The sequence below is a fragment of the Pristis pectinata genome, chromosome 11 (genome assembly GCF_009764475.1).
Source record: "Pristis pectinata isolate sPriPec2 chromosome 11, sPriPec2.1.pri, whole genome shotgun sequence".
In the NCBI taxonomy this organism is placed as follows: Eukaryota; Metazoa; Chordata; class Chondrichthyes; order Rhinopristiformes; family Pristidae; genus Pristis; species Pristis pectinata.
In genome coordinates, this window is record NC_067415.1 from 49,735,033 (window position 1) to 49,761,099 (window position 26,067).

The 26,067-nt window shown below is 41.9% G+C and overlaps 1 protein-coding gene across 1 annotated transcript in view; it reads right to left on the reverse strand.

Moving 5' to 3' along the window:
* The window catches only part of ccdc82 (coiled-coil domain containing 82), a 58,530-nt gene extending 32,963 nt beyond the window's left edge, over nucleotides 1–25,567 (reverse strand). Inside the window, exons 1-6 of the mRNA XM_052026752.1 lie at nucleotides 24,276–25,567; nucleotides 20,193–20,863; nucleotides 17,621–17,798; nucleotides 14,459–14,551; nucleotides 11,008–11,132; nucleotides 4,192–4,362 (exon numbers count right to left, since the gene is read on the reverse strand). Coding sequence (XP_051882712.1) covers nucleotides 4,192–4,362; nucleotides 11,008–11,132; nucleotides 14,459–14,551; nucleotides 17,621–17,798; nucleotides 20,193–20,858 — 1,233 coding nt within the window. The 5' untranslated portion in view covers nucleotides 20,859–20,863; nucleotides 24,276–25,567. The remainder of the gene's footprint in view (nucleotides 1–4,191; nucleotides 4,363–11,007; nucleotides 11,133–14,458; nucleotides 14,552–17,620; nucleotides 17,799–20,192; nucleotides 20,864–24,275) is intronic.
* Between the last annotated feature and the right edge of the window lie 500 nt (nucleotides 25,568–26,067).

Here is a 26,067-nt window from a genome sequence, read left to right on the forward strand (position 1 = left end):
CTGCTTCAATTCTGCAGTACAATATCAACTTCACACACCCTCTCCTTTCTTATATTTAAAGTGGAACTTAAAAGTTGAAATGTCATTATTAAGGTCACTTGTTATTTATTGTATGGCAATCTCATTTAGAAAACTGTTAACCCAGGCCTGGGGTTTAACTTCCTTCTACTTGTGTTAGCTTACATAATGGACCATGTTACACTATTTTTTCAGTGCAGTGGGAACCAACAGTGATTAAAAATCTAAACAAAGAAGCAGATGCTGGAAATTTGAATTGAAAAGAGAAAATGCTGGAAGCACTTAGCAGATCAGGCAGCATCTGCAAAAAAATGGAACAGCATTAATGTTTCAGGAACATCGTCAGAACAACCCGATCCAACTTGGATTGGGAAATCGCCAAATGGCAGCAGGAGTGTTTTAATCACATTTAACATTGTGCCAGAAATTAGACCAAGCCCTTTCAGCTGTGCTGCACCCTTCCTACAATTGGATGATTGGTAGAACATTGCTCAGGAGATTGAATCCCATTGTTTGTGGAGCAACTATACATTGACAGTTGGTGGCCACTGATGGAACAACCATGTTTTGCTTAGGTTCCACTGGAAAGGACATCCATATCCTTTGCACGGGTTAATAGGATGGCAAAGATGGTGTATGCCATGCTTGCCTTTATTGGTTGAGTCAGGAAGTTGTGTTGCAGATTTATAAAACTCGTTAGGCCGCATTTGGAGAATCGCATTCCATTCTCCCCATTACAGGAAGGATGTGGAGGCTTTGGAGAGGGTGCAGAAGAGGTTTACCAGGATACTGCCTGGATTAGAGGGCATGTGCTATAAGGAGAGGTTGGACAAACTTGGATTGTTTTCTTTGGAGCAGCAAGGCTGAGGTGAGACCTGATAGAAGTTTATAAGACTATGAGAGGCATAGGTAGAGTAGACAGCTGGCATCTTTCTCCCAGGGTCAAAATGTATAATACTAGAGGGCATGCATTTAAAGTGAGAGGGAGTAAGTTCAAAGGGGATGTGCGGGGCAATTTTTTTGTACACAGAGAGCTGTGGGTACCTGGAATACACTGCCGGGGTGGTGGTGGAGGCAGATATGATGGAGGCATTTAAAAGATAGGCACATGAATATGCAGAGAATGGAGGGGTATGGACATTGTGTAGGCAGAAGGGATTAGTTTAGTTCGGCATTTAATTAGTTCAGCACAACATCATGAGCTGAAGGGACGGTTCCTGTGCTGTACTGTTCTATGTTCCAGATAAAGAAAATCTGTGTCTTTGTATCCAGACAGGCACTCCCACCACCCTGACTTCCAATCATGCCCTAATCCCTCCACTCTATCCCCCAACTCTCAGTCAAACTCCCCACCCTGACACCTGATCAGCCCCCACCCTCCCGAACTCCTGACCAACTCCGAACTCCCCAGTCACCCTCTAACTTCTATGACTCCCAATCAGCCCCCACGCTTATGACTCCTGATCACACCCTGTTTTTTGGTCATGAACACCCAACTCCTGGTGACCCACAACCCCATGACTCCTGATTAAATCCCATCCCACAACTCAAGACCACCACAACCTCTGACTTCCCACCACACCCAAGCCCCATGACACCTGACCACATCCTCACCCTCTGGTCATGAGCATCCAATTCACAATCACCCACCATCCCACAACTCCCGATTACTCCCACCTCTGACTGCTGATCCACCTCTGACTCCCTATCACACCCATCTCCTGACTCCCAATTGCCCATCGATTCCCGATCACCCCAACGTCTGATCATGAACTATCCTTATCACCCCCACTGACTACCAATTGACCAACTCCTCACCTCCCAATCAGCCCACCTCCTCCCTTCTCAACAGCCCCCAATCCCTGACTCTCAACCTCTCTTTAATCTCAGGACATCCAATCAACCCCAATCCCCACAACTTCTGATAACCCTCCATCCCCAAACCCTCATCATCCACCAATCACCCCACAACCGTCGACCATCCTTCTCCCCTGACTTCCAATAAAACCGACTCCCAACCACAGCCCACTCCACAAATTGAGACCAACCCCCACTCCCCCAATCATCCATGACCCCACCCAACTTCAAATCACCACCACTCCCCCCACCCGACTCCCAATCAAACCTTGGCTCTCCATTCATGATCACTCCTTGCACTCCTGATCACAAACTACTGGCAATGCTCATGGACCCTGAGCACCAACCCACATTCTGTCCCCAAGATGCTGATCCCACTTGTGGCCACAATCAATGTCCTACCTCCAGTCCACAATTCCCAGCCCCAGGTCGTGATTTCTCAACCTGACACTGTTCCCCATCCCTTGGGCCTGTAAACACAACAAACCCCCCATCCCACCTAACTTTCTCTTTATATAACAGTAGGCAGTGCGCTGGAAAAGCATGATCCTACCCCTTACCCTCGAAACTGCCTCTTTACACAAGATAGTTCCCTGGATTGGGTTCTGGGAACATAAGCTTGCTGGCCCCACAAAAGGAAGAAACAAGTGTACCCCCTTCAACCTCTTTTTAACTGGGATAATTTGGACTACTGGTAAAATTGTGGTTGAGTCCCAGTGCTGCTACTAAAACCCAGGTAGCAGATGTGAGAAAGGATGCTGCCGGCCCTTGGCAGGTGTCCGTGCCTCCTCCTCAGAACTGTAGAACGGAACTGGGGAGATTCTGCTGGTTTTTGTGTCAAGGAGGTAGCTGGTTTTACTTATCCACCCACTCAGCAGTATTGCATCTCCCAACTTACTGTGAACAATTCCATGAAAGGTTCACCTGCATTTATAAATGTTTCAGAATAATTATTTTGTTTAGCAAGAGATATTTTAGCTTTGGGAACAGGATCTATAATTCCAGTCAATTACAAGCTTGCTTTCATTTGTCTAATGGCCTCCTGCTCAGGGAGGATTCAGAATGTAGATTACTATAATGACATGTTGGCCTGAATGATTCTTCTCGTTAATGTAAATACTATGTTATTCCTTTAACACCTTGCTTTTTCTCTTTGCACTTAATATTTCACCAATAACTCCTAAATGAGAACATTTTAATGGAATTATTTTCTTTTCATCCATGACACTATCACTACCCAATACAGGAACTTAAATAGGTCAAATGATCATTTTTTTCCCACTTCCAATGCTGAGAAGCTCAGTGGGTGAACTGACAGAGGTTACAGAGCCCAGTGAGAAAGTAAATAATGCGACAGCTACAGAAAGATTTATATTCAAATCAATCACCAAAACAATTAATAGGGCAGTTACAAAAAAATCCTGTGCATAGAAAATGCCTAAATGTGGAATTTATTGTCACAATGAGAAATAAAAGAGAATAAAATTATTTTTAAAGGAGAATTAGATTGTTACCACCAGTCAAAGTACATTGAAGTGAATGTCATTAGACAAGTGATTATGTAAAATGTACTATGATTGTACGGATACCAATTGGTTAAAGTTTAAGATAAGATTAAGATGTCTTAAGATATCTTTATTAGTCACATGGACATCAAAACACAGAGTGAAATGCATCCTTTTGCGTAGAGTGTTCTGGGGCCAACCCATAAGTGTCACCACGCTTCTGGCACCAACATAGCATGCCCACAACTTCCTAACCCATATGTCTTTGGAATGTGGGAGGAAACCGGAGCACCCGGAGGAAACCCAAGCAGACACGGGGAGAACATACAAACTCCTTACAGACAGTGGCCGGAATTGAACCCAGGTCACTGGTGCTGTAATAGCATTAGCTAACCTCTAAACTACTGTGCCTCCCCTTTATATAAATAAGTTTCATATAACTTTAACTTATTCATATAAATCAATTATTTTAATGAAAATAAAAGTCATGAAGGCTGCAAAATACAGTGCTGATTTGTTATTGTCGGCTCTGCTCTATTGCATGAAGCCAAATTACCCAGAACACTTTTTCCATGTGAGCTAGCATATACAGTATAAAGCACTTCCTTCAGTCGAGAGCACTTAGTTTGCTGCTGATGAAGGTGATAAAACGTAGATTTATTCAACACCTCTGTTCTATTCAGACATGTGTTCCTAATCTCTGTATGGTTCATCAAATCCACCCGACGACTCCTCTCACTCCAACCTGATTTCCAACATCCCCGAGCATTGTGAATCTTATGTTACCTTATTCTGTGTTGCTTTGCTTTACCTGCTTGTCATTTGACATGAAGCTGTCCTGTTCCAAACTCTTGGAATCGTATAGCTGCCCTGACAGGATAACTGTGAACCTACAAGTGCGTTTCAGTTCACAGGCTTGACAAGATGTTTTGATTCCTGGGTGCTCTTTTACATGAAGATTAGGATAACAATCTACACGCTCCTGTAAAAGTAGCAAAAAGAAACAAAACATTTGAACAGGAAAGATCTGGGTCCATTTCAACAATACTTTACCGAAAAAGAAATCAGGCTCAGAGAAATCAAAGAAACATGCATCAGTTCAGTGTCTATTGGAATGTTTCATGTGCTGGCTTGTGATCCTCTTTACAGATTCCCTTATCAAATTGAGACTTAAACTCTGAACGAAGAGATGTTTTTTGTATATGCAAGACAAATGAATGAGAAGCAAGAGCCAGGGTTTGCAGTCATGGAACCATAGAGTCATACAGCATGGAAACATGCCCTTTGGCCCACCAATTCCACTCCAACCATAAAGCACCCACTTACTCTAATTCTAGCCTGCTCATATTTTTGTTATTCTTCTCACATACTTTCATACTGGGCTCAATTCACAGTGGCCAATTAACCTAATAACCCACATGTCTTTCAGAGGTGGGAGGAAACTGTTACACCCAGAGGAAAATCTGATGGAGTAGGACATTTTAGTGCACGTCTGGTCAGACTTGCTCCTGCTACGTCAGCTTAAATACTTTTGCTCTTTAAGTTAAAAGTTGCAAATCGTTAAGTGCACAGAGAAGACAATGGAGCCTTCAAAACCTTAGTGAATGGTCAGCCTGACTGCATGGCTTCTGAAGCAAAGGGCTGGATTCAGATGAATAAATAAATAGTATTCACCATTACTTAGGTATAAATTGGACAGCAAATTCCAATGATTGCATATGTACAGCAAAATATGGAAATTCAGACATCACTGCCTGAGACCCCTGCTCCTCCAACACTTACGTAAAATTGCATCTTGGCATCTTGTTTACCTTTCAAATACAAGGTGACATTGCAGCACTTACTTTAAAGATAAGAAATAAGTCTTCAAAAATGTTTGCAAATGTACGTTCCAGTCTACCTACCCTATTAATAGCATGACAAAATTCAATTACTGCCAAACAACCTGTCTGGTGCTGAAAATCAGCTTATATAAATGTGGAGGTTCCTTCCTTCTTCCTTAATTGTTGAAAATTTTAACAAAATATTTTCTTCTACTGTTTTATTCAATCTCATTTATTTTTCTCTTTCTTTAAAAATACAACCTCTATTTATTCTCTTTATTTTGTTTTCTATTTCTGATTTGACATTGAATTCAGTACTCTGGTGGACACTTCCTGGTTCAGACTGGACCACTCATTAAAACAACCCAGATCCTTGTAGAAAATGCTGTTGAATGTTCGACAGAAACTTGTGCAAAAGCCCACAGAAAGTCCCAAGGGCAGTGAAATAAGAGAGAAGGGAAACAAGAGATCAGTTGTAACAAAGAGAAAAAGTTTTAATATTTAAAAATTCACCAGCACCAATTCACAATTTGAAAAAATGAATATTTAAGCTGTTTTCACTGTTCACTTTCTAGGCTACAGAGCTTGTTGATCAATAGTTATCAACAATTATCATGTGGTATAAAGGTACGCATGTAATTAATAACTAAATAACTAAATAACTTTTTGGTGTGAACTCAAATGAAATTAACTTGCCAATGTAACAAATTCATGAAATTTATAGGTGGAGTTAAGAGTACAGATGCGCTCTCAGACTAATAGAGGAGCAGCAGATTGTCCAGCAATTTGGAGCGATTCACAATTTTCATGGTATCACTTCTTTCCACAAATCACTGGTGGACTTACACACTAATAGTTTGTGCTGTTCACAAGCTGCTACTTTTACAGCAAACTCTACCCGATGTGGTAAAACTCGTTTAATAGGGCACATCTGCGATTTTGGTGGGGCTGGACTAGCAGATTTTATGGACTATCAAATATTTAATTCTTTTTTTTCTTTAGATATAACATAGAATAATAAGTCTTTCAGTGAGTCCGAAGGTTAAAAGATTCGTGGGAAACAGAACCAGTAAGTTTCAAGTGAGTGCAGCCAACAGAACCAGGTGATCTTAAAGAGAGTGTAGGGACTGGTACCCCATTGCATGGATGGAGAATATGGAAACAGGGACCCTGGCAAGTGGATGGGGAGTGTGGGAATCAGAGCCTGGATGAGTAGAACTAGGCCTGAGCAAGTGGACTGAGAGTGTGGGAACCAGGGCCCTTATGAGTAGGAAAGGAGCACTAGATCCAGGGCCTAGTGAGTCGACAGGCACCACAGGAACCAGGGCCCCAGCAATTGCAGTAAATATCACCAGGGGATCATAAGTAATCAATGCTACCTTTAAAGGTGCATCAGTTTGGGCAGCTGCACCTGTATATTTACCTCATTCCTTTCTTTTACAAGAGCCAGATGTGAACCATTGGGATTTCACATTGTGAGGGAGGTGCCGAACCAAATGGTCGAATAGCGATTATGGAGTTTTACTCTAAATCTCATATTTCACTACCTTCTTTGATACAAAATTATAAATAAGCCATCTTTTCAGGACTTTCAACTGGTCTCCAAAGCTTAAAACAGCTCTGTAGCCCTTTGCAAAACTGGACTGACTGCATTTGAATACAAATGACCTAACATAATCCATAAACAGACTTCCAGCCACAGAACTGTCCTTTGGTACAAACTACATTCAATAAATTGGAATTGGAATTCGTTTATTATTGTCACATGTACTGAGGTTCAGTGAAAAACTTGTCTTGCATACCATTCATACGGATCAATTCATTACATAGTGCTTTGAGGTAGTATAAGGTAAAACAATAACAGAATGCAGAATAAAGTATAACAGCTTCAGAGAATATAAATCGGCTGCCTTTCGCTGATTCCAATGCAGATATCAATCAAACACTTACTTATTAGTACTGTCTAATTCTTTATTTATCAAAGTGCCAAGGGACCGTAGATGCAGTTTTATTGAACAAAGGACAATCTAAAATTGACTTAAATAAGCATCTATGCTTATTGAATGGCTAGTCCGTACTCAACAAATGTGAAGATGTTTTTGAGTAAGCAGCTTATTTATAGAAAAGTGAACCAAACTACTCAGAAACACAACTGCCCAGGTAGTCCTCTTTAAGGCAGATTTCAAAATGTGTTTTTGGAAGAGAATGGAATGCACATTTTATGTATTCTTGGCTGTATATTACCATGGTTGGTTTTCCTGTGTGTCCCTCCTATTTACTTTTAGTGAAGGGGCAGTTTTTCTCACATAAGAACATAAGCAGAAGCAGGAGCAGGCCTCCTGGCCCCTCACTCCTGATCTACCATTCAATAAGATCATGGCTGATTCAGTCATACTTCAACACCACTTTCCCATTCTCCCCCCATATCCTGTGACTCTTTTGTAGTTGAAATATATGTCAATCTCTGCCTTGAATGTATACAATGATTCTGCAACCACAGCTCTCTACATAGATAATTCCAGATTCATAACCCTCAGAGAGAAATTCCTCCACATATCTGAGTTAAATGGATGGCCTCTTATTCCGAAACTATGCCCCCAGTTCTGGATACCCTCACTAGGGTAAATATCCTGTCAGCATTCATCATATCAATTCCCCTCAAAGACCTATGTTTCAATAAGATCACCTCTCATTCTTCTAAACTCCATTGTGTCTAAGCCCAAACTGCTTAACCTTCCTTCATCCATCAACCTCTTCAACCCAGGAATCAACCTTGTCAATCTTTTCTGCACTGCCTCCAATGCAGATATGGTCTTCCTTAAATATGGAGACCAAAACTACACAGTGCAGTGTCACCAGCGCATTGTAAACTTCACAAAACCTCTACTTTCATAATCCATGGTCCTTGTATAAAAAGATCAACATTCCCTTAGCCCTCCTAATTACTCATTTTACCACATGCCAACCCTTGTATTTCATGCATATCTTGTAGTCTCATTCCATTTAAATAATAATTTGCTTTTTCACTCTTCCTTCCAAAGTGTATAACCTCACATTTTCCCACATTCCTTCCAAGTTACTACAGCAGGCATCCATTACCAGGCAGCCTGCTATGCATTTATATCAAGGAATAAGCAACAGTAACTTATACAATGGACAACACGGCCAACGTTTTTCCTGTGAAAAGAGGAATCAGGTAATTGTGATGATCATCTTTCAATGAAAGCAGGGTTTCTATCAGTGCAAAGAGCCACACACATTATCCATATGAGCATCAAAGTTATTAATATCAAGGCCAAAGCCATTATTAAATGAAAGGGTTTATACTTAGTTAATGTTCAAGTGTCACATCACCACAAAAATATGCACATTACTGGCTGTTATCCAGACAACAGCAATGACATGTTCAGTACATGGCTCACATTTTTCTGAAGGAGAGGGAACTCTGGTTGGATGGCTCTGAGAAGACAATAACAAATTAATATTTATATGGGGCCTTTAATGTAGAAATAGCTGTAAATTCTAAAATAATGGGGCCAAGCCAGACATAAAACTTGGCCAAAAATTTAGGTTTTACGCAAGATATAAAAGGAAAAGTCTGAAATGGTGCAGGATATAAGGCAGGAAACTCCAAAGTGTAGACAGAAGTGACTGAGGGCTTGGCCCTCAATGTCCATCCATAGATGGATGCCCGGGAGGCAAGAAGTTACAAAGAATAAGGTCTCAGATAAGGTGATGGACCTATATGGTAATAGATTAAAACAGATTATAGCAACAAGGAAAGGAAGATAAGGGTTTGGAGGTGTGTGTGGGGGGGGGTGGGGGGTGCGATGTTAAGGGAGTGATATTGGGATGTAAAGTAAAAGATGGGTCCTGGGAGGTGTAAATAGCTACAGCAGAATAGCAGAGCACTGAATTATGGTCAATGGGAAAAGTTAGCTGAGGAAAAATGAAGATGCTTTGGAGGCAATGGTCCAAATGGACATGACAGAAATGAAAGAAAATGGGAGAATGAACTACAGTCCTGGCAGAAAATGCATGGAAGAAAGTGTAATTAAGGTTGGCATCAGAGTTGGTGGGTTTATAGCCAATGGTGGATAGCCTATCAAAGAAATGGAGAGAGTTAGGCTGAGGAAGGGAAACATCAGAGGTGAAGGTGAGGGAGGGGTTGAAATTAGGAATAAATTGATTGAAATTTTCCAGTTTGGAGCAAAAGCACCAAGTGGCACCCACAGTCATCAATGTACTGAAGAAAGAGGATGGGGAGGGAGATGAGTAGACTGGAAGGTATAAAGTCAATGAAACATACTAAATGGCACCATTACCTTAAGTGTAGTCTTGAGGCGTATGAGTTTCCAGAGCAATGCCCATTATTTGGACCCACTAGATAGAATTACAGGAGCATTGTTCTTTACTTTTTCTCCATTATAAAATCATGTTATTTTTGTTGATTACTATATTTCATAATGTAACTATACTTATATGTCTCAGGACCTCAAGAGAATCGAAGGTTAATTAACCTTGGCACCATCAATGAGTCTAGATAGAACTGCTACCTGTTTGTAAGTCAGTGTGGGCGAGTCTGTGTTTATAAAGGCAATGTTCCACTGGCAACCTCCTAACTGGCATGTGATTTCCAACTTGTTGTACAATTTGCTCCTTGTTTCACAGTGAATGAAATCTAAGGTCATATGGTGTAACCTTTTGATCCAATTTCTTTTAGTAAATTAGAAGCGTACCCCGCTTATTATGTGCATGAAATACGATAGAAGGACACCAGTGCTTGGGGGAATCACAACAGGTTTCTGCCAGAAATAGGAGAAAGTACTTCAAAAGCACATGCAAAATTCTTATAACGCATAATTCACATACCTAAAAAGCACAATTATTTCTTTTCTAATTCAACTTCCAGATTTATTTCTCATACTAAACCATTATAAAAAGACAGATTAATTTGAAAAAGTTCTAAAATTAAAATTTAAGAAAAATATAATCAATTGTTTCGACTTGAATCCAAAAATTAAGTAGTAGTTTTCAAACTTATCTCTAAGAGGAACCCCTGTAAGAACCAACACCAAGCCAGTGCTCATTTTCAATCTTCTGGAAGATCATGTCAGCTATTCAAAGCAAAATAATGCTCCATTGCAGATTACAGCTTGAAGTCATATTCAGCAACAGAAATGATACAAAAGTAGGTCAATAATTATAGAAAAATACAGTATACAGAATTCTTGATCCTCCATCAGGTTCACTGTAACTTGATGATGTTCTCCCTGATCCTCAGGAACCATGCATTTAGACTGAAAATCTTTGAATGAAGACTTCAGTATTATCTGTGGGTTGCTAAGCAACAAGATATCTAGATAATGCTATTGATGATATTTGTTCTTTCCTTTGACAGCATTATCTGTAAGCAACTGTTAAGCTGTCTCTTAGTCCTAATGCTTCCATCAAATAGCCAGGATCACTTCATTCTGTCATTTTGGTAACTACAGGGTGAGCCAGTACTTGCAAATTGGGAGTACAACAAACTCTGTTGATTAAACCTATATTTGGAATGGGGGAAATGCATTCACTTCGTGTCTCTTTATCTTTGCTTTCTATAAGGCAACAATAGTTCAAGTCACATGCTCATTAGGACAACTTTCCATGGTTAGTTATTTTGTGACAGCCTCATCAAATTGTTTCAGTATGCAGTTTGAACAGGAAGACAGCCTGGGGTGCACAATTTGACAGCACATTCAGGGTGAATCCTGTCCTCACTTCCCAGAAATAAGTAAAAGAATCACATTCTTAAAACTCACCTTGTAGCGATCTTTCCACCGGCTTGTTGACGTTAAGTTTATAAGACGCATCTGAACACAGCGCTCATCCAAATAATTCAGTGAGTTCAGGATTTCTTTTGCATATTTCTTCTTCCTGCTTCCTTCTGTTGGAAACCATAGTAAAGAGAACAAAAAGGTGATATGATATGAAATATTGGAGCAAGGCAATTCCCTAGTCCCCCAACTTATTGTTGACCAACTAGCAATGTTATGTTACCACAGAGGTTAAGTTACTGGGCTAGAAATCCAGAGGCATTGCTTCTTGATACAGAGACATTAACTCTGACTGGTTCATTATTGAACAAGATTATGCATGACCTGCCTGTTTTGCCCCCCATTTTTCCCACGGCAACACTTGGCTTTTGTAGTTTCAGAAGATCAAATCAACCTGGAGGCCTGGATACTGTGCCCTCCTACAAAGTGGAACTTGCAATGAGGAACAACTAGACCTCAGGCAGTACATCTAGAACATCTGATGGCCTTTGACTGCTTCTTGATGCCAAAGGCCTTTTTAACTATTTCTAAAGGTCTGTCCATCGGACATATCTAAAATGTGCAAATAAATTTTAAAAAATAATCATAAATTTATCTAAAAATACCATAATCTGGTAGAAATTAATTGAAAACAAAGTAAAATAAAGAAAGGTAAATAAACCGCATACTTCATTGACTTCTTTGTTCAAAGTCAATAATCCAGCCTCCTTGGCTCAGCAGCTTGTGTTTCACTGTTGCAGCAGAGTGAGACATTGCATATGCCTGTTCCTGGCCTCCAGCTCATTGCCAAATTCCATACTGCAACGTGCAGGCATGGTTGTCTAAGAAAACATACCCATGAGGCCAGCCACTTCAATTCCACATCCCACTCCCATACTGACATATCTATCCACATTGAGGCCAGACGCAGGTTGGAAGAGCACCACCTCATATTCCGCCTTGGTAGTCTCCAACTTGACGGCCTCAACGTTGATTTCTATAATTCCCAGTAATCCCTCCCCTCTTCCCCAGCTATCTTTTTTTTCCCTTCCCTTTGTTTCCCCTCATTCCTGTGGCCCTTTATTCCATGGTCTATTGCCCTCTCCTACCAGATTCCTCCTTCTTCAGCCCTTTGCCTCTTCTACTTATCACCTCTCAGCTTCTCACATCACTCCCTTTCATTCCCCCCTCCAACACCTACCTTACCCCTCTCACCTGGACTCACCTATCACCTGCCAGCCTGTGCTCCTCCCCCTCCCCCGACATTCTGGCTTCTGCCCTCTTCCTTTCCAGTCCTGATAAAGGGTCTTGACCCTAGACATCGACTGTTTATTTCCCTCCATAGATGCTGCCTGATCTGCCGAGTTCCTCCACCTCTGTGTATTGTACCGATTCCAGCATCTGCAGAATCTCTTGTGTATATCCATGAGGGTAACATCTCTGGCAGTTCTCTACAGAATTGCCAACTAAAGATAAGTATGATTTGGCCTGATGCCTTAAGGGAAAAAAATCTGCTTCTTTATCTAAACTGTCCTATGTGTGATCCACATAAATTGTTCACATCTAACTACCCTCTGAAATAGCTCAGCAAGCTGAGGGTACTTGGGAATGGACAATAATTTTTTTTTGTCTCGACAGCAATTGCCACATCCCATATTGAATCAAAAAGTCTGATCTTCACACATTTCATAGGTAATTTGGCCTGGGGTTGTAAAAGGGAGGCACAGATCATTGGTAAACATGTCATTAGGAATTTGGATTCTTCTCTTTCATCTCCCGATAACTTAGTAACCCAATGCCCCAATGGGATGGGACTGTTCAGTAAGAACTTTACCAAAGCTGCATATTGGCAAGGCAGATATTTTTTAAAGAATGATTCTTGGGATGTGGATGATAATAAAACCACATTTACCACCCTTCCCTTGTTCCTCTGATAAGATAATTTTGGGAGCCATTCCTCAAACTCTTTGTAGTTCTCGTGCTGACAGCTCCCTGACAATAGTTCAGGGAAAGAATGTCAGGCTTTGACTCAGTGATGGTAAAAAGATGGCAGCACATGTCAAGTTAGATCAAAGTCCTGGAAATAAGTACATTCAGCTATTAGTGACTTGCAACATTAACTCTTACTTCTCTCTTGATCCCCTAAGTATTCTAAGCATATTCCATTTTTGTTTTAGAATTCTTTGTAACTGTTTGTCTGAAGGAATTGTTTGGATTGAATTATTAGCAGGACATGCAAGATCAATCAAGCAATGTAATTTATGTTGCCAACAATTAACATAAGACACTGTTAAATCTTTAATAATTTATTCATCACATCTTCTATTTAATTAAATCACCAACGGGTTGCAAGGATACATTTGTTGAGTCAGCTATGCCTTGCACATGCCTCCCTTCTACCCAGTTATATACAGGACTACACAGAATTCAAATTTCTTAGAATGCAACTTGTTAGTAAAATATACAACTTTAATTCCATATATTTGTTGGCTCTTTTTGTCCGAAGCATTGCATTAAAAGAGCAAACAAATACACTCCATGTCAATTGAGCCGTCAACTTCAGTGCAATAGTAGATGTGAGCAAAATGAATAAGAAAGATTACACATCCTTCAAAAAAAAGGATGAGTACAATTTGGCCCAATGCTTTAAAGGAAGGAAATCTGTCATCTTTCCCTAAACTGGATGAAAGACCTGCTTATTTTTGAAAGACAAGAAATGTTATGCTGTCAAGATCAAGGTGATTGTCATGTTTATGGAGATAGAGATCTTTAATAGTGAGAAAAATCAATGTTTTATCACTTTAAATTGATGTAATATATAAAACAGTCCAACTAAAAATTACACATGGCCCAGTAAAGAAACAGCAGAATAAAATCCTTAATGAGGAAATAACAGCTTTGGTCCTCAACTACAAGTTGATGAAATGTATTGGGAGTTTAATAAACAATAAAAAATGTTTATTTTTAAATGGTAAGAATAGAATATTAAAAAAAACACTTCACATAATCCAAACAATAGACTTACTCATCAACTCTCTTTCCAATCTTTTCTCCAATTTTCCTTTTGGCCTCTTACATTAGATGACTAATTCTGGGTTACAGTAAACAGGCACTGGCATTATCTGATGGTCATTCTTTCAGCATGAACACAGAGATATTGTTAATTGCCCTGACCTGTTTGACCATTTCTGGTGACGGCCAGGAGTTATCTGGTTTGGAATCACATAAAGGCCAGGATCGGTAATGGCAGCATATTAACTCCTCTGATTAATAGTAATTCTTAAAAGCAGTGTCCAAATTATTAGTCCATCTGCTAAAGCTATGATCAGCTCATTTAATGCATAACTGAAATTAAAAGGATTGAGTATGTTCCTTGTTTGTATAGTTCCATATGAAGCAACTCTTTTATCCATTGAACCATTGAGGAGCTCCCTCTTCTCATTACAGTTATACTCACCATACAAGGATTTAAGGAAATTGGCATCAAATGCATTGATCAGCAAAGCTTTAACAACTCTTTGGAAGTGTGAGTAGAGATCACGGATGAGGACTGTAAATAGAAGTAGAAAGATACATTTATATAGTTCCCTATTTCTTAATCTTCACTTCAATGCTAACAGATTTCATGTAGACTAGGAGGAACAGTACTATGCCAAGAAGTGTATCAGATTCATTAGCGTATCAACACTGGAGAAGTCTCTGACTTTTGGAATCCCTGTGAACAGGCTCGAGTGGTATTGCAAAATGCCATTGAATTTAGCTAAGAGCTTAAAGTTTAGAGTTTGATTAAAGGTGTGGCATGTGTGGGTTCCTGTGGGTAATGATGGTGGCAGACATTCAAATATTGCAAAGAGATACTCTAGGCACAGTATGGAAGACCATGAATCTGGATTTGGAGACAAGAGTAAAGCAGCACTGGGGTAGATCCGGAACTGAGGAGAATGTTGTGTAGGAATCTGTACACACTATAAAGTTTCCAGAGTCCAGGAAATGCAGCAAAAGCATGGAAGAAGAGCTCGGTGGAGGGGGGAGGTGCTGGGTCCTTGCTTCAGTTAGAGTGGGCAGGGTATTTGGTGCATTAGTGGTGTGGTTACAAAGACTAGGGAACTAATTAAAAGTGGTGAGTCACATTATAAGATTTGTGATGGAGCTGCCCAGGAGAATGGAACACTAACTGGCAACATTCAAACCCTGGGCTTCATCTTGATGCAAATGCCAGCATCTCTAAATGGAATTTCTCTGTAAAGCTGGAAACACAAAAGCTCCACACTTGCTGGCTGCTCCTTGCTAGTGAATTACCCACTGTGCTCTGAGGTTGGATTCCTCACAGAACTTGAGACAATTCCTCAGGACTTGTGCTGGAAAATTGTCATACTGAAAGTGCACCAGGCTGAACCTGATTCTCATCTGTGCGTCCCAGAATTGTGCAAATGTAGTTACTCAGTACCCAGGATTAGGACGAATTTAGGCCCAGATGCATGTATAACAGAAAATCCCCAGTGGCCAGCAACATTCCATTTGGAACATTTCTTCATATCCAAGAAAAGATTGAGTTCAATCAGATTTTTCTTAACTAACCTGATTACTGTACACTGCTTCCACTTGAATTATGTTTATATTTAAATAGAAAAATTAAAAATACATAAAACACATCAGCACCCATTTTTTCCGACATTACCAATTTTTGATTCCAATTCTGATGATACCAATTTTTTTCCTCACAATACCAATATTCCTTTTGTCATCAAGTCCTGAAGACTTATAGATATTTAGATATTTATTTATTAGTCACATGTGCATCAAAACACACAATGGAATGCATCCTTTTGCGTTACTGAGAATGTGCTGGGGGCAGCCCGCAAGTGTCGCCACTCTTCCAGCGCCAACATAGCAAGCCCACAACTCCTAACCTGTATATCTTTGGAATGTGGGAGGAAACTGGAGCACGTGGAGAAAACCCACGCAGACACAGTGAGAACATACAAACTCCTTACAGACAGCGGCTGGAATTGAACATGGGTCGCTGGCTCTGTAATAGTGTTACACTAACCGCTACACCACCATGTCGCCTCCTTGGTCAACAGTCATTGTTATCATTTGTGAGCTTTAACAGCAAGAGCTAACAGTGTAGCTAAAGGGGGCAATCCGTAGTTTGTACATATTGAGCTCATGCATGCCCCATTCTCCGGTCTAAAGGGGAGGCATGCTCCCCTTTAATTTATTAATTGGCAACCTTAAAGTCAAGATAAAATAGAACGAAAAATAAAGACTGAATGAACAGAAGAAATATAATTTAGCAAGACAGAATTACATATGTACATAATGGAGATGTGAATTTCAATGAATAGTTTGGGTGCTATGAAATGTCTTCAGTGGATGAGAATAATTTGTCAGCTGAGGCTGTATTCTGCACAAGAAAACAACTTGGTGAAGGAGTTGAAACCAGCGTCATTGATAGGAATGGCTGCCTAGAGCTGATTCCAACTAAAAATACTTGTTTGCACTAATTACGGAGGCTACACAGAAGTCTGGTATTTTATACTTCAACTAACACCAACTTGTATTGAAGTGCACAAAGCACTCATGTCAATAGCATGCTATTTCATGTTCATTGCTGCCAGTTAATGAATGTCAGGAGACCATTTGGGACATTTTTTCAAAACTTCGCTAACACTCAAACTAAAAAAAAAGTAGGTGATGTGTTGTTTAACCTGATCAGAGTCATCTGGAAAAACGGCAGCTTCAGCAACTTGTTAAGGATAACCATTAACTTGAAAAGGGAATGCAAGGCGATTATGACACTGAGAACAACAGCTGTTATAGCAGACAGGAAAGCGAGAAGGACTCAATCCCCTTATGGTAGAGGGTACCCCTGCTCTCGTGGACCTTTCACAAAAATCTCCAGTGGCCCTGAGAACATTTTCACCTTTGGTCCAAACCATTGCTTACATGTAACAGTGTATCCTCCAGCCTCAGTGAAAGCTACGAGATGCTGACAAATACACCTGATGTCATGCCTCTCACACAGGCTTCTCCAAAAGGAGTAGACCATAGGAGATGTTAACATCCTCAGAGTCAAGCCACTTCTTTCCTGGCATGTCAGCTGATGACCTTGCTGCAGACATTTGGGAACTACACGATATCAGTATCCCAAGACATATTTAATGCCTCAAACCCTTTTCACCGCAAAATTATAATAAGTCAGGCACAATTGCCAACTTGTCATGAGATGTATAGTGTATAGGATTTAAAGCAGTCATTAGTTACAGAAGGAGACCATTCCAGCTCACCAAGTCAATGCTGGCTCACAGAGCAATCCCATTCCGCACTTATTTTCCCTGTAACCTATTCTCCCCATATTTCGATCAACCCCACCCCCACCCCCCCAATTTTTTTTACCACTCATCTACACACTGGGAGCAATTTACAGTGGTCAGTTAACTTATAAGCCTGCACATCTCTGGGAAGTGGAAGGAAACCAGACCACTGGGGGAAACCCATGTGGTCACAGGGAAAACATACAAAGTCTGCACAGTGGTTATTTTTAGTATAATAATTGCTTCCCAATTATACTAGATTAGGAAGTGCAATTTCAATATAAAAGCCTATTACTACTTACAGTTTGGAAGATGTTTTGCCAGGAGAGATTTTGATAATTCAATATGGTCTGATGTTGTTATTTGCAGATCTTTTTCATCAGATACAATGAAGTCTTTTAAACTGTCATCTTCCCACTCTGTTCCTGAACTATTTTGCACTTGGGAGAGAGATGATGTCTCAGACTCTTCATCTGATTTCTGGTAAGCAGATACAGATTAATGTCACATCTTGAAAGCCAAAAGCTTGACAAGATAATGTAACATATTATATTCCTATACAAGGAATGCTGCTTCGTCATTCTACCTAATTAATTTGGCATTATACAAAATGGGACTAAGAGCAGGTCATACCATGTTGTAAAAGTATGCAATAATACCCATCTGATGCCAAAGGAAGCAGAACACAACCTGTTAGTCGATGTTACATCCAGCTCAGTGATAATCCCTCGTCAGGACTGAAGAGTAGTCTTGATCTCTGAGAACCCACTACAGTTACCTTTCTGGATGAAGGTGAATTGGATAGTATTGTTGTGGCTCACAGTAAATTGAATACTGACTTGAATTATGGTATCTTGCTGGTCACTAACAAGCTGCAGACAGACAGAGAGGACATGTAGTGGGGAAATGTACCCCAGCCCGAAGTAGTGTGAGGCCTTCTTTTCCAGAAAGAACATGATAAGAAAAAATGCCATTACAACTCTACACCGGGAACTTATAATAACACTGAGTCCAGGGGAGGAGCACAGATGTAATGGATGGAGGTGCTGGGTCCATCCTTCATCTGGCTCCTCAGCTTTATGCCAGGGATGGCTGATTTAAGAACTGCAACCTGCAACTGCAACAAAGGAGCCATGTAACCCAAGTAGAAAGGTTAGTTATTTTAGTTTAAGTTAATGTTTTAAATTAATTTTTAGATTTTAAAGTGTTTTAATTAAATATGCTTCTTTGTTAATCATCTTAAATATTTTTTTATTTTTATTTAATACTATTGGTAATGACTATCAGATACATTTAAAAACAGTTTGAAGGAATGCTGTCAAAAGGCCATCTGGATTCTGGGTCAGGGCTTCAGTTTACACCACCTGAGGCCCTGTCACCACTCGCAGCCCACTTTAGATTTGACCTGTCAGGGCAATGTGACCAACTGTCCATATCTGGAACACTTCAGTGTGGGCAGGTGGGCACCACGGGAGGCAAGTACCCCCAGCGGGCTGAATCCAGAACAATCCAACCCTCATGTATTTAGTAGAGCCAAGATGGCAATCTCTTTCTGTAGAAAATCAAGGACAATATATCTGAACCCTAACTGCACTCTGGACAAAATAGCTAATAAAATCCATCGTCCAATTTATTTACATTTATTTATTATATTAAATACTTGTGAACTTGTACTTACAAGTGCAAAGTATCTCAGGGATTTTTTCTGAAGTGTTATAAAATACATTACATCTTTAATACATTTCTTTATGGCTGGCTGATAACCTTTTCTCATAAAGCACAAGTTAAAAATCATGGAAATTTCACTATAGTGGAAATGCTATATATTGGATTAGTTTGGGAAAACTGTATACAATTACTTTGGATTCAGTGAGGTGAAATGAAGAAAAATGCAACACTTGAACTATTTGATCTTGTTTTTCCTGTAACACCACAAACCAGCCTTTACATAACACCTTTAATGTGATGTATATTCCAAAGACTATCTCTGGCAAGTCGAGACTGAGCCAAAGGAGAAGTAATTAAGAGAGATGATCAAGAACTTGGCTGAAGAAATGTGCTTTTAGAGAAGAAGACATACAAGGATTAAAGGAGGGAATTCTAAAGAGTAGAAATCAGAATGAAGAAGGTTCCATTCCTACTGGTTAAGGAAAGGCTGGACCAAAGCAAGATTGATCAGAGAACCAAATTAAGTTACAGTAGATTGTCTGGATAGAATGGAGAGGATAAAATGGAGAGATTAGCAATGAGAATATGTATTTTATACTCGGGCACTGGAAGTCAAAATAGGGCAGCAAGGTTGATGTGCGAGTGCAAGGTATTTCACAATAAGATACATACAACAGAATATGGTGAAGGGCAACAAGAAATATTTTGTAGCAGTTATATCTAAAGGTGAGAGGAATGAGGTATGGCTGAGATGACAAAGCTATGGAGGTGAAAGCGTTTGGTTTTATGTAGAGAAGATATTATAAGATATCTTTATTAGTCACATGTACATCGAAACACACAGTGAAATGCATCTTTTTTGCATGGAATATTCTGGGGGCAGCCCGCAAGTGTTGCCATGCTTCCAGCACCAACATAGCATGCCCACAACTTCCTAATCTGTATGTCTTTGGAATGTGGGAGGAAACCAGAGCACCCGGAGGAAACCCATGCAGTCACGGGGAGAACGTACAATCTCCTTACAGACAGTGGCCAGAATTGAATCCGGGTCACTAGGTCTGAAGGAAAGCCTGAGGTTGAACAGAACTTCGATGTTGTGAACAATCCGGCTTGGCCTGAAATTGGTGTGGAAGAATGAAATATTTGGCAATGAGGAGGAATAAAAAAAGTGATTAATTGAATAACTAATTATTGAAGGAAACTAACCTCAATTAACTCAAAGCTACTACTAGTGGTGCTTTGGGACTTTTTCTTCTGTGATAAACGTTTAAGCTGCAAATGCCGTTTCCTCTTTCGAGCAATTGTTAGTTCTTTCTCTAGCTGAGGGGTCGCTTCAATTTTTACACAATTAATGTCCGATGATCTTTCCTCATCATTGCTTTCTTCATCCTGTACAAAAATACAGTGCGAATTGCCTTTTATCTTCCTCATTGGCTTGCTACAAATCTCACTATCTGAACTGTCCTCACTTTCAGTGAATAGATTACTCAAACGGAAACGCTTCTTCTGAATAACCTGTTCTTCATCTGAACTATCTGTGGTTTTCTTGGCTGGGTTTTGATCATCATCACCCTTTGCAGTACCACTCTTCGACTCTTCATCTTCATTCTCTTCACATGAAGACTCCTCTTTCTCATCTGAACTATCTGTTGTTTTGCTTGCTGGGTTCGGCTCATCTTCAGAGGTACTACTCCTTGACTCTTCATCCTCACTCTCTTCACAGGAAGACTCCGCTTCCTCATCTGTGTCGCACATCTGAGAAACTGAATCCATCCGTGTGCGCCTTCGGTCAATACGTGACTTAGACAAACATTGAAGTGTGCTTGTTCTTGCTCTTGCTCTTGTTCTGTATTTACTGATTGTAGTGGCCATTGCATCTGATTAAACATGACAGAGGAAAGGCATGGAATTATAAATCGATTAGCAGCAATACTATAAAGTTTATACCTATTATTATGAATTTAGCTCTTGGTTCAGTAGGAAATAAAGGAAAGCACCCTGCATTTGTGTTATCACACTTGGTCAATAAGTTTAAAACAAAAAGCTTCCAAATCAGAATTATCTGTTGTTTGTATGGATCAAGGGTGGGGAAATTGATTAGAAGATAACCAATGAGAAAATCATGAAGATTTCCACAAACAGCAATAGAAATTAATCCAAACAACATTTTATTTTGCCTCTGTAATTACCTCCTTTAAATATTTTACATGCTACCTTGATACAAAAGCACAGATGTGAACTTGCTAGGTTGATTTTCCTGCTTTTTCTGATTCGGGAAGAATGCATCTGTAGTATGTTTCTCCAATCCAGGAACAGAGGAACGCAAATCTCCTGTACTGTGCATTCACATGACCTGGGAGCAACTCAGGTACAGACCTACCCCCTGCCAAGATTTAGAGGAACAATGACAGACCTTCCATTAAAGTCAGAAATCCCTAACTGCCTCAAATAATTCTAGAACAGGATGCATAAAAGGGGTCACTTACTAACAGCAATCCATTCTCTGGTTTGAATAAAGGCAAAAATCCCAGTGCACTTCACAACAGGTTAATCAGCCAAAAGCAGTCAATGAGCTAAGAGGGGTAACCAAAAGCTTAGTGAAAGAGTTTGTCCTGGGGGTGAGGGATGGTCAAAGAAGGAGAGGTGCCAAGGCAGAATGCTTGGCAGTTGCAGTTTGGGAGGAAGTTGCAAAGAAGGGGAGGGACAAGACCACAGAGCTACATGGATATGAGTATAAGAATTTAAATAAAAATATCAAATTTGGAAGTGACAGAGTGGGTTGAGAGAAAGGCACTGGAGTTTTCCCAAGGTAGGGAAGTCTGAGACTAGAGTGCATGGGTTTAGGGTGGGAGGGGAAAAATTTAGAGAGGGACTTTGGGGGGGGGGGGGAAGTAGCAACTTTTTTGCAGGGACGGTGGTGGTGGGTGTGTGGAACGGGCTGCCAGAGGAGGTGGTGGTTTTGGGTACAATTGCAGCACCTAGAAGACATTTGAATAGGTACATGGATGGAGTGGGTTTGGAGGGATATGGGCCAAACACTTTGTGATTTAATTCTTCCTAATCTAGAAGGTTATAAATATTGTAGCATTGGAATAAAAATAACATGCAGTTGTAGTGGACTAGCAAACTCCAAGAAATGACCACAGTTGTCTGGCACCACCCTGTCTGATTAATCCTTTTTGTTCTGGTCAATCAAATATAAAATATTCTGGCAAAAACTGATAAATGGGGGTCGTTTCATTAACACAAAGGATAGTTAAGATCTAGGATGGCAATGGGTGAAAGGACAGTGGATCAAAATCCCACAGGAACATTCAAAATTTTGTTTTCTTATTTTGTTACAATGCAAGATGGGAGAGGACAGACTTGATGGGAAATTGAGAAGCAACTTTATTTTTACAAGGAGGAGGGTGCTGTGTTTGGGGGGGGAGGGGGAAAGAGGTTGGGCTCCTGGGGTAGGTGGCTGAGCATTACCACAGTGACTTTTAAAGGACAGTAGGACAGGTACATGAATTGGGAGAGGGGGGAAGAGGGGGGGGAGTGGAGGGGGGAAGTGGGGAGGAAAGGAGGAGGATGAGGAGGAGGAGGGAGGGAAGGAAGGGGAGGAGGAAGGAGGGAGGGAGAGGAGGAAGGAGGGAGGGAGAGGAGGAAGGAGGGAGGGAGGGGAGGAGGAGGGAGGGAGGGAAGAGGGAGGACGAGGAGGGAGGGAGGGAAGAGGGAGGACGAGGAGGGAGGGATGGAAGGGGAGGGGGAGGAGGGACGGAAGGGGAAGAGGTGGAGGAGGGAGGAGGGAAGGGGAAGAGGTGGAGGAGGGAGGAGGGAAGGGGAAGAGGTGGAGGAGGGAGGAGGGAAGGGGAAGGAGGAGGAGGGAGGGAAGGGGTGCAGGAGGAGGAGGAAGGAGGGAAGGGGGAGGAGGAGGGAAGGGGGCCGAGAAGTGGGAGGAGGGGGGAGGGAAAGGGAGGAGGAGGAGGAGGAGGAGGAAGAGAGAAGGGGGAGGAGGAGGAGGGAGGGAGGGAAGGGGAGGAGGGGGAGGAGGAGGAGGGAGGGAGGGAAGGGAGGAGGAGGAGGGAGGGAGGGAAGGGAGGAGGAGGAGGGAGGGAGGGAGGAGGGGAGGAGGAGGGAGGGAGGAGGGGAGGAGGAGGGAGGGGTAAGGGGAGGAGGGTGGGAGGGGTAAGGGGAGGAGGAGGGAGGGAGGGAAGGGGAAGGAGGAGGAGGGAGGGAAGGGAGGAGGCGGAGGGGAGGAGGATGGAGGGCAGGGGAGGAGGAGGAGGAGGAGGGAGGGAAGGAGAGGAGGAGGGAGGGAAGGGGGAGGAGGGAGGGAAGGGGGGAGGAGGGAGGGAAGGGGGAGGAGGGAGGGAAGGGGGAGGAGGGAGGGAGGGAAGGGGGAGGAGGGAGGGAGGGAAGGGGAGCAGGAGGGAGGGAGGGAGGGAAGGGGAAGAGGAGGGAGGGAGGGAGGGAGGGAGGGAGGGAGGGAAGGGGAAGAGGAGGGAGGGAGGGAGGGAGGGAGGGAGGGAAGGGGAAGAGGAGGGAGAGGGAGAGGGGAGGAGGGAGGGCTGTGGGCCAAGTGTGGGCAAATGGGACTAGCTTGGACCAGCATGGACCAGAGGGGCTGACAGTCCTTTTTCTGTGCTGTATGACTCTAATGTAATCAGGAAGTTATACCTTCCAGAGATTGGTGCTACTTCAACAACATCAGTTGAGCCTCCAAGGATCAGAACAAGCAACAAGTTACAGTTGAATTTAACCCAAATTTGAAAAAAGCAGTTAATTTGCGAAATTTATAGATCATTAAACTGGGTTTTACTCTGTTGAAGGGGGAAAGCAGAGTCATACATTACAAATCTTATGTCACTGCATGACATACTTTGGACGTGCATGTGTTATTGCACACATAAGCACAGTCTGAAAATAAACCTTTATTGATAATTAAGAATAAGCGTTGAATAGACGAGGCACCCCTCCTGGAGCTCTCCATGGTTGCTGCCTGTCACTGTGCAAGTTGTTGCAGGCGAGGGGCCCTCAGGTCAGACTGCATTTGCTTGTCAACGCCTCCGCCTGCGTGACGTCATGCGCGCGGCGCAGCCGGGGCTGAGCGCGGGGGCGCGGACAGTCCCGGGCACGAGCCTTCCCCCCTGTCGGCAGCAGCCGGCGAGCGGGAGCGGCGGTCGTTTCCCGATCTAGGCCTTCCCACAGGTCTGAAGTGAACGGCCGCAGCCCCTTGACTCAATGCGTAGCTAGGGGGAGGCCTGGGCGGGTTCCTTCCCATCGCCCTCACCAGCTCGAACTCACCGGGCTGACGGCCGCTCCCCGGCTTCAGTGGGGCGCCGCTCCGCACCGTGGCCGCCGCCGAACGGCAGCCACCCCGCCGCCGTTTCCACCTGCGAATTGCGCGCCGTTTGTTTCTGTCAACTTTCAGCCGCCTCCCGTCACCCACAAACACGCCCACTTGGATGTTGAAGTCGGGGCGGGCTCTTTGAGGACGCCGGCGGCGAGGAAGTGAGGACACGAGAGAGGTGCCAGTGTGGAGCAACGCACGGAAAATGCCGGAGGAGCCCAACGGGTCCGGCAGCGCCTGCGGCGGGAAAGGAACAGCCGACGCTTCGGGCCGAGACTCTTCCTTTGGACCCTGAGGCAAGGTCTCAGCCCGATACGTCGACTGTTCCTTTCCCTCCACAGGCGCTGCCTGCCTGACCCGCTGGCTTCCTCCGGCATTTTGTGGGCGAAGAAGTGAAGCCTCCCCGAGGCGGGGCGGCGAGAGGCGTCCGGCCCTGTGCAGCCCCCGGGCGCCGCATAAACCTGCGGCTCACTGTCGCAGGGGTGCACTGCGAGGGAATTATTTTCAAGGAGATTCCACTGGCATCTTTGCGGTTTATTTTATGTGTGTGCACAATATTGGAAGGAAGAATTTTAAAATGTTTGTGACTTTGGAAGCAATACTATACGCCCAAATCTTATTGTATGTTTTAAATATGTCCTGCAATCCTAAATTGAAAGTACTTTAAATTATTGTTTTTAAGTTATTTAAATGTTTGCAAAGCATGTTAAATGTTTCCGAGTATTAAAGACATTTAGAAATCATAATACACGCTGTAAAAAGGCCATCAGGCTAGTTTATAGTAAGAAGGTGGGAGGGCACTAAGGACTGATAGCTCTGGACAAAAACATTGCAGTTGGGGCCTTGTATTCGAGTCTGCAGTTTTCTTGAAAACTCATTTATCTAGGGTTTTAATAAAAATATCCTGATATATACTGTATATGCACTGTATCTTCAGCATTCATATCCAGTATATACTGTGAACAAATACAGAACTTTAACAGCTGTCACAGGTTTAGTCCATAAAAGTTAATCATCGTGCATTTGTTCAAATACTGTGTTTTTATAAATTAAAAATTCTTTAATATGTCTTTTTCCCATGAGAACTTGGATGCAAAAACTTGAAATAATTCTCTTCATTTGTACAAATCCTTCTACATTTCTGGAGGGCTTGCCAGACAAGGTGGTAAAGAAAGTTCAGGAAGACATAAATAGATTAATCTTATGGGTAGAGTATACAATTTACTCTAGGCGTGTGTGGAGTAAAGCTTTTTGAGAACTATGTCACTTTTGTATCAACAGTAAATATTAATGCCATGTTCCCCATTTCAAAGGTTAAACCACTCACCTATACCAAGAACAAAAGTGAATCCAAATGTGAAGCAAGGGGTACACTAATTCTGACTCAAGCTACCCCAACCCCTGAATTCATGTTCATCAATATGTTCATGTTCATCCTACCCAGGAGGCCAGTATGTAGTAGACAACAAAAGGTTGTTGTTGCCATGTCGCTGATTTCAAGTTCTTAACTATTATTTTCACAAGACTTATGTCAATTACTATTATGTGTATTTCAGAAGATTTATAATTTTGGTTAACGCTCAATGTTTTGAATATATGTTCATATTTATTGCCTCTTTAACAATATGTTTGAATATTAAAGCAAGCAGATCAACTAATAAATGTTTTTCTCGGTTAATGGACCTTATTCAGTTTTTTTTACCAGAAGAGTCTCTTTATTATTTTAATATGTAAACTATTATGGCA